Consider the following 9,680-nt stretch of genomic DNA (forward strand, 5'->3'; position numbering starts at 1 on the left):
AATTGAACTCTTCCCATCAACTTCTAGCAAAACTGATAATTAAATCTAAAAAACTGGTTTGAAGTTCAGTTTTTAGGAGCTATAATCAGGCTGTATGTGCAATGTGCATGAACACACCAAATGTGATGATTTGCCATGTTCAAAAAAGGGAGGGGTGGGTGGTGGATGGCTAAGGTGTGCAGGATGTGACCTACTGTATATAAGACTTACTCCTACAAGTGCAGTTTTCCTCAAGTTCACTCTGTCAGGTGAATTCATCTCTTTACCAGTAGCTCTTGAGACTGCACTGAGGAATGAGGAAATACGGCTTGAACAACATCACAGACCAGTTTAAAAACAAGGTAAAAAACAATAGTAGTTTTTTGATTAGAAAATAATAAAATTTATATAATTTATCATGTATAATCACTATTATTATTCAAGAAAATAATACAAATGAAACTTTCTAGAATACAGTAATTTAAGATAATCTTTTGTGATTCTTTTTTTTTTTTTTTTTTAGGTAAATGATGAATCTAACAAGCCAGACTCTCATGTTGGGACAGAAGATGAGAACACGGATAGGGGGAATTGGTCCAGCAAAAGAGAATACATGCTGTCAATGATCGGCTATGCAGTGGGTCTTGGCAATGTGTGGAGATTTCCCTACTTGGCATACAAACATGGGGGAGGTAAGACTCCTTTTCGCACAAGTAATATGTGCTAAGTGAAATCACATTCTTATTTGTATAGTATTGGGGTAAAAGTGTCAAAATACTGCTTCTAGAATCTAAATGCCTTTTTAAGATTTTTGTCACATAATCCTGTATCCCTATCCCTTCTCTCTATCCTGCACACTGCTACACATCTCCCTAACAAATCAAGGGGCCTTCCTGATCCCTTACACTATCATGCTGGCTGTTGCTGGCCTGCCTTTGTTCTTCTTGGAGAGCTCATTTGGACAGTTCTGCAGCCAAGGTCCCATCAATGTGTGGAAAGCTGTGCCTATACTGCAAGGTAAGCAATTCATTCTTAAATATATATGTTTTTATTTGTAAGCTCACAGAAATCATTTACATTTTGCTCTGGTAATTTAAGTTGAGAGTGTAGCTAATGTTGAAAAAGTCAACAGTATTATGATTCATGTTTCACATGCTAGGGATTACAATCATCATTTTGATCACCTGTGTATTTTATCATAGTGCTTTTGTGCTGTTGATAAAAATTTTGTGTACTATAAATCACAGTTTTCTTCAGAAACTGGTAAATGCAGAGGTTGCAGAAGATGTGCCTTGAAGGAGAGTCTTTAACTGTACATTCAGGTTGACTTATTTTGCCGTTGGGCATATTTTAAGGTCCATTAATGTAGTAAATGTCTCGGGCCAGTTTGTAAATGTATCAAACTGACCTTGAGACTTATAGTTAATATCTGTTGTTTTTATGCAGACTCCATCATTTTGTGGTTTGTGGACACTGAAAAAACTGTATGCATGTTTTAACTTTTTGCAAGGCATTCATCAAATTGATCCAAACACTTATCTTTTATAATAACCTATTTTTTTCTTATTTTTTTCTCTAGGTGTTGGCATCACAATGATGCTGGTCAGCACTTTTGTAGCAATCTACTATAATGTCATCATTGCATACAGTATCTACTACCTTTTTTCATCTTTTCAATATCCCCTACCCTGGAGTGGATCTTCAGACACAAGCTGCAACACAACTGAGATAGGTTTGTTATATATACTGTTTATCTGCCAGACAGATGGCCCTGATGTTAGACTTAGCATGGCTTTTTGCTCAGAAATTGAAATAAAATAAAAATGTACCTTCCTATTACAATTGTGTGCTTAGTGATACGAGTTTAATATATAACTAGTTCTTTATAGATCTAACTACTCTTTGACATGTACAAGATATTTATCAAGATAAGACAGAATAATGCTGCACAAAATGTTCAAATGATGCATTGTTTATTTGACCTTCTCAGGATGTTGTAATGCGACTGCTTACAATGTTAGTGCTGCAGCACTGAATGTGACTGCTGAGAATCACACCTGCCTGGATTTTATACCGGGACAGAGCCCCAGTGAGAAATATTGGGAGTAAGCTGACATTTGTTTTTGTAAAATACCTGCTTGTCATTGGGAAGCTTTTAAAAATAGGTGCAGGTTGACTCTATTTATCTGTGTGATTATGCCATAAGTACAAGATACAGTGTTAAAGTGGTATTATTTTTTATTTTACATGCCCATGTTACAAATATCACGATACAATTATGAATGACAATCTATAACAAACATTATATAAGTACAAACAAATTAAAAAAATAATTAAACAGTAATTACATGTAGTTCAATTAATTTTAACATGCAAATTGTTTAAAAATGCTGTAGTAAATACTGTATTTGGTTAATTATAAGTGAAAATTACAATACATTTTAAGAACGCTAGTGCTAAGTGCAGTGCCATTATTTCTCTAAAATTATAATCAGATTACATTACTTCATTTAAAAGTAATAACTTTAATTAATTGAAAGTCAGTAACTGTAATCTAAATAACAATAATTTAAATGTAATTCATTACAATCCATTTTTTTTATTATTATTTACTAAAAAGTAATCAGATTACAATAACCAACACTGGCAATAAGCGCAAAGTCATGGGCATAGCCATGAAGTTTTGGTTAAGTTTTATTTTCTTGGTTCTTGGTTCATGTGGGTTTGGCGAAATCGCATGCGCAAGGCCCTAATCTGGTCAAGTGGAATTTAATTTGGAGGTTCTTCTCTGCCACCGTTTGTGTCCTATTAAATAAAGTAGTCCATTCCCTCAAGCACCAGCGATATAACAAAGACAAAACTTTCATAAAATGTTGGTCTTGTAAATGGACTGTATGCAATGAATTAGAAGAATAGAAATATGGACAATATTTTGTGCCTTAACAGCATTCTTGTTAAATCACGCTTCTTTTATATGCATGGAAAATATGGTTCGGAGTATGGATGTAGACTGCGTTGAATTATAAAAATTACATCATGAATCCATAAAATATTTATTAAATATAAACATAAAAATAATAATAATTGAAAAATAAACCATGACCTATAGATAGTTTAACATAAAGGTTATTGTCAGGGACATAATTTGAAGTTCCACAATATTTTCAGAGTTTGGACAAACTTGATTTTCACCTGCCGGTGGAATCTTCAAACTGCAAATGCAGGAACTGAATTTGGACTTTGCACTGAAAACAGACGTGGTATTGATACGTCTTAGCACAATGACCTATTTCTCAGGAAAACAGCAAATTGCGTCCATGCCCTCCTCTTCGTCACACATACAATACGCCCACAGTTTACGTGCATACACCCACAATTAGTGCAAACACTCCCACCCACGCCCACTTACGCTGGCATGAAAATTGTGCTTGGAATTAGCGCTCTCACGAAAGTTGTATAAGACATCCACTTTGCAGTTACGAAAATAGAGCCCTGTAATTTAAAAGTCAATACATGTCATTGTACCGTTAAGTATTGTAAAAGTTATTGTAAAAATGTTTTTAGTAAGTAAAAAATACATACTCACTGAAATGGCATTTATCAAAATTGCCACATTTTCTGTTTTCATTCATGCTTTATGAAACTGGATTTTTGAACTATTTATGCCTGGATTAAGCTGTAGAGTTTTAAATAAAAAAACACAAAAGTAATATTGTTAGTTTTAGTTGTATTTTTCATTCTTTTGCATTTTTTTCAGTGTATTTGTTCATTTTGACATTTTGTTGACTAAATTATCTGTCCTTAGCACGGTTGTTCTTCAGCGCACGAGCAGTATGGATGAGACAGGGCCTGTGGTCTGGCACCTGGCCCTCTGCCTGCTGCTCGCATGGATACTGGTCGCAGCAGCTCTATTCAAAGGCATCAAGTCATCTGGGAAGGTTAGTTTCCCTATCTATCACTCACTCAATGTTGTGTCGATGAGTTGACACTAGGGGTCGCTCTTGCGGAGCCCAGACATCTCTGATCTTGAGAAAAGGCCAATGGAAATTGGCGTGTGGAATTTGCATGCCACTTCCCCGGACATACGGGTATAAAAGGAGTGATGCTGCAAACACACATCAACTGTGTCCGGTGCGCACTCTTCGCATCTACTTGGATCGCATGCAGAGCTTTAGAAGCTCTGAGCAGCTCTTTGTCTGCTTCGGTGGACAGTGGAAGGGAAGCGTTGTCTCCAAACAGAGGATCGGCCACTGGGTCATCGATGCCATCACTATGGCATACCACGCCCTGCATGTGCCGCCCCCTGCTGGCCTATGAGCCCATTCTACCTGGGGTGTTGCGGCTTCTTGGGCATTGTCCCACGGCGCCTCTCTAGCAGACATATGTAGAGCCGTGGGCTGGGCAACACCTAACACCTTTGCAAGGTTCTATAACCTCAGGGTTGAGACAGTTTAGTCCTGTGTGTTATCAGGTGACACAAACAGGTAAGTTCGGGTCAGCTGGCCAGGTGTATCGCTTGTGCATAGCGCCTTTCCCCTCTCTTGAGGTGAAGACGTGTGCTCTTTCCCCAGTTGTGTTCGCAAGAAGTGTGAGCCCTGGACGTTCTTCCTCCCTAGCCTAGCGGCCGTCGAGTCTTAGGAGAGGCTTGCCGCCACCTCAGTACGGGGGTCACCCAGGCCCCCGTACTGAGGTAAGTGCTCCACATGCAGTGGTTGTCCGCAAAATGGTTTCCCTGCTGGTAAACCGCATCTTCCTTGGGCAGAGGGCCCTCTGTCCTTGGTCGCTGTGTTTGTAGTAACTCCTTCAGCCTTGGGTAGGACCTACCACGATGTGCTTCCACTCCTAACCAGTAAGACCATGAATTGTATTCCACCTAACCCCCCCCCGGTCTCTGTGGTGTCCTCCTCTTTGGAGGGACACCCCCCCAGCTTGGACCATATATTTGGCCCCCAGCCGAACGATTTAATTCCTTTTGGGGAGAACAATAGAGAGAAGGCCACAGCTATCCTTATACTTCTGAGGAGTTAGCCATTCCCCTAGGTGCAGGGGACCGCTTCATGCCTGCCAGCGTGTTGGGGGTAGTTATGCGACGGCTTGCTGTGCTGGCTACGAGGCACATAGAGGTCTGCCCGTCTCGCACCGCCAGTCAGTTCAGCTCTTGTGCCGTTTTCCATTGGGATCCCTAGTGTCAACTCATCGACACAACGTCGAGTGAGTGACAGATAGGGAACATCTCGGTTACTGATGTAACCTCCGTTCCTTGATGGAGGGAACGAGACATTGTGTCCCTCCTGCCACACTGAACCAACCACTGAAATGGCCGGATCTTTGGCTCGGCTCCTCAGTGTGATACCTGATGTGTGTTTGCAGCGTCACTCCTTTTATACCGTATGTCCGGGGGAGTGGCATGCAAATTCCACACGCCAATTTCCATTGGCCTTTTCTCAAGATTAGAGATGTCTGGGCTCTGCAGGAGCGACACCTAGTGTCAACTCATTGACACAACGTCTCGTTCCATCCATCAGCGAATGTAGGTTACTTCAGTAACCGAGACGATTTCAACACAGTGAAGTTACTTTGATGCACTGTAAAGTTCAGGGGGGAAAATAGACCAGCTTAGCTTAGACCAGCATACATTTACTGGTTTATGATGTTTGTTGCTAGTATAACTGGACCAGCAAAGTCATTTACCAGCTAAACTTAACCGGTAAAACTGATTGACCTAAGAAGTATTGATGGTTATGTTAGTTAAGACACCTAGCAGGGAACCTAGCACTCCCATCCCTTCCTGGGGCCAACATCCAAAACACAACATATACTGGTGACAGACCGGCTGTGGTGGTCTTTTGTAAGCAATGATCCAAGCTTAATATGATGAGACTATGCAAGCAGTTTGTAGGCTGATTAAACTGATTCTGTGGTGCTATCAAAACCAGCCAGACAAAGCAACTTTGGCTCAAGCAATGGCATAGACTACATGTTTTGTGACCAATGGAAGATGTGGGAGTGTTCGGGGAAAGCTGTTTGAAAACAGTCAAAATTGTTTCTATTCAAATTTGTTGATGACAGTGTGGAATGACACACTTCACCTTTAACACATTTGTAAATCACAATGAGATGGCAAGAGAACAATGCATTCTGAACTGAAATTGTGTGGAGTTTTAAATAAATGATAATTGGATGTTTTAGGTGGTGTATTTCACAGCTACCTTCCCTTACGTCGTCCTTTTGATCTTGCTTATTCGGGGTGTAACTCTGGAGGGTGCGAAGGATGGCATTGAGTACTACATCGGCACTAAGTCCAACCTCACCAAACTGGTCGAGGCTGAGGTACAGTTCAAGTTCTCTACAATCGTCTAACCTTACTGTTCTGATTCAAAAGTAATGCACAAATACAAAACCAGCCCTAACCAGCATAACTTTAGCCGGTCTTTTCAACAGAATTGTCTTATTTTTACTATAGGTTTGGAAGGATGCAGCTACTCAGATATTCTTTTCCCTCTCCGTAGCCTGGGGTGGTTTGATGGCTCTGTCCTCTTACAACAAGTTTTACAACAACTGCTACCAAGACTCTATTATAGTGTGCATTACAAACTGTGGCACCAGTATCTTTGCAGGCTTTGCCATCTTTTCTATCCTTGGACACATGGCACATGTCTATCGGAGACCTGTGTCTGAAGTAGCAAATGCAGGTGAAGATCTGAAATCTATGTATAGTGTTTTCTGACTCAACATGAGACAGCATATATCGGCTTTCAAAACCCATTTTACTTCTGCAAAGTGACATAGCTCCGAGTGAAACGAGAGAATAAGAAAACATGTGATCATTACATGGCAGCTTTATCTTTATCTTGGGCAACTTTTCTCTTTTTCGAACCATGCAGGGGGGATTCCCCTTTGATATTTTGCTGTCCAGGGTCCTCAATAATAATTTTGCATCAGAAGTTTCTAGTGGGTTACAAGATAAATCTAGTGGGGCAAACCCAGTGCCCAGACACAGCCATGAATTACATTTGCACTCTTTCCAATAATTAAGTTTGTTTGAAAAAAAAAAAACCTATGCCTAATTTTGTGTTTTAGGCTTTGGTTTGGCATTCATTGCTTACCCTGACGCTCTCTCTAAGCTGCCTATATCACCACTGTGGTCTATTCTGTTTTTCTTTATGCTGATTACTCTTGGCTTGGACTCCCAGTTTGCAGGAATAGGTAAGACCAAAGTGATTGATCAGTGATTACATTACATTTAAACAATAATTGAGAGATTGTATAAAGTACTTAGTAGTATTAGTAGTAATTGTATTGATGCTAAACAATCATATTCAAACCTTATACTGTTTATTTTCAACCCACAATTCATGCTGCTGTGTGGCCAACAGTGTTATTGCAAGTAGGCTTCTCATAGTACAGTACAGTTAGCCCTTTGTACACATGCAATTATGTTCACCAGCATCAATTTAGTTTCATGTGGTTGTTGAACCAATGCAAACTTCAAGATAATATTTGCTGAATCACAGCAAACAGAGGTAGATCTAGATGTTCTGACATTTTTATTTAGTTTGAGAAGACAAAACATTACATTGACCTGTGCAAATAAATTTTACAAGACTATCACAATAGCTGTTTTATTAAGAAAACAATTGCCTATGATATTCAGTAGCAAATATTTAATTTGATTCATGATCTGTCCACAGAGGTTATCACCACCTGCCTCCAGGATGCCTACCCCCATGTTTTAAAGAACAAACGAGGCCTCATTACCATTGCAGTCTGCATTGTTCTCTTTCTGCTTGGCCTGCCATGCGTCACTGGGGTAGGCAAAGCATTCTGAGCAACATTGTAGGAATGTAGGTTTAGATTAAATTCATGTTGAAGATATACTGCGTGTATCTGAGTAGAGGATTCAGCTCTTCACTAAGCATCTTACAAATACTTAAAACATTAAACATATTACCAAAATGTATTGCTTGAAATTTAGTTGAATAATGTATTATATGAGTGGATATTAACCAACTGACATTTATAACCATAATTTTATAGGCAGGTATATATTGGGTGAATTTAATTGACACATTTTGTGCTGGATGGATTCTCCTGGTTGCAGGATTGCTGGAGGTGCTAGGTATATCCATTCTGTATGGTAAATATTATTCTTGTTATACGTTAATTAATTTTTTTTGACATTTCTATGCATTGGTCTGTTCATTTCTAAACTGCACTCAAATTTTCAGGTGGTAATCGGTTCATCAAGGATATTGAGATGATGATTAAGACCAAGAGCTCCCTCTTCTGGTTATGGTGGAGGGCTTGCTGGTTTTTTATCACCCCAGTGGTTCTAGCTGTATGTACACTGTCTACTGACACAGAGAGGATAAACTGATAATTGTAAATACTGTACATCTAAAAGCAAATTAATGATTTGTTATTTTTATGCAGATTATTCTTGGATGGTCTTTATATACTTTTACACCCCCAACTTATGGTACCGTTAAATACCCAGAGTGGGGCAATGCCCTGGGCTGGTGTATGACTGCATTTTGCCTCATATGGATCCCTATTGTGGCCATCTGGAAAGTGTACAAAGCAAACGGAAGTCCCTGGCAGGTAAAGGTTTAAATATATATATATATATATATATATATATATATATATATATATATATATATATATATATATATGGCTGGTGTGATAATAAAGCTCTCTTGAATCTTGAATCTTTATGTAAACTATGGACTCTGTAAATATTATTCACATTAATATATTAATAATTATTATATTTACAGAATATATATATATTGCATTCTTTGTCTTTTCACTATGATCTAAAGTTTTTTGTTATGCAGCGTGTCAAAACAGCCTGTTCACCCACAGAGGATTGGGGTCCATACTTGGAGTGTCACAGAGGGGAGCGCTATGTTGTAAGAGGCGAGCCTGATGCAAACATCTTTGTAATCTCTAATAAATACACTACTAGGTTATAATTAATTTTTTTTAAACATTCTTTTACTTTTTGTTTTTTTTTTATTGTTTTTGTTTTAATATATTTGTAACAATGTTCATAGAGAGAACTGAGAGAGTGAATGTTTCTGTCAGTATATCAAATGCAGTGCTAAAGCACAATCTTCATTCAGTCTACATGAACTTGACTAAATATTTCAATGTATATCATTTTAATATGTTTATGTGACAGCTTTTGTGTTTTCTTTCTTACATTATCTTTGAATTTTGTTCAATTTGGAATTTGTTGTGACTATTTTCTTTTACTTTTGCAAGATTTTTTCATGTTTACATTGATCTCTTTAGCTGCACTTATTACACAATTCTTGTAATGCTTTTATGTCAAAATCAACATAATTTGACAATTATTCTATACTTTTCATTAAAATGTAATATTAATATTTAATGAAAGCTAAACAAGAATCAATTACCTCGAACAGGTTAATCTTCATGTTGTCATAGCCAATACAAACTCTCAAGATATTGTACGCATATGGAACCATCTGGGAAATATTCCATAACTGAGTAGTTCTGTTTGCCAGGAGGAACAGATCTGGAAGAGAAAAAAAAATAAGAGTAATTTGCACTGCATGGTAGACTGAACTAAACTACTGTACCGTGCCATCTTTATGCAATTACACATTTTTAATTTAGACAACATGATACAACATAAACTTGAGAAAGAAAATTGTATTTGTTTTCAAAAG

General features: G+C 38.2%; 1 protein-coding gene across 1 annotated transcript; it reads left to right on the forward strand.

Annotated features, from left to right (window-relative positions):
- Positions 1-293: 293 nt before the first annotated feature.
- slc6a14 (solute carrier family 6 member 14) lies at positions 294-8,957 on the forward strand. The gene is made up of 14 exons (XM_052101124.1): positions 294-341; positions 503-671; positions 865-996; positions 1,559-1,711; positions 1,970-2,084; positions 3,785-3,917; positions 6,169-6,309; positions 6,443-6,671; positions 7,060-7,185; positions 7,671-7,789; positions 8,017-8,116; positions 8,208-8,317; positions 8,413-8,580; positions 8,820-8,957. Exons 1-14 carry the CDS (start codon positions 294-296, stop codon positions 8,955-8,957), a joined length of 1,881 nt encoding a protein of 626 aa, XP_051957084.1.
- The last annotated feature ends 723 nt before the right edge of the window (positions 8,958-9,680 follow it).

This window comes from Xyrauchen texanus, chromosome 32 (genome assembly GCF_025860055.1).
Source record: "Xyrauchen texanus isolate HMW12.3.18 chromosome 32, RBS_HiC_50CHRs, whole genome shotgun sequence".
Lineage (NCBI taxonomy): Eukaryota > Metazoa > Chordata > Actinopteri > Cypriniformes > Catostomidae > Xyrauchen > Xyrauchen texanus.

Excerpts from the sequence above, each read along its gene's own strand:
- slc6a14 (XM_052101124.1), top strand. The coding sequence starts at position 294 with ATGAGGAAATACGGCTTGAACAACATCACAGACCAGTTTAAAAACAAG. Across the intron at positions 2,085-3,784 it reads CCCAGTGAGAAATATTGGGA|CACGGTTGTTCTTCAGCGCA; the intron begins GTAAGCTGACAT and ends ATCTGTCCTTAG. Across the intron at positions 7,790-8,016 it reads GCCTGCCATGCGTCACTGGG|GCAGGTATATATTGGGTGAA; the intron begins GTAGGCAAAGCA and ends ATAATTTTATAG.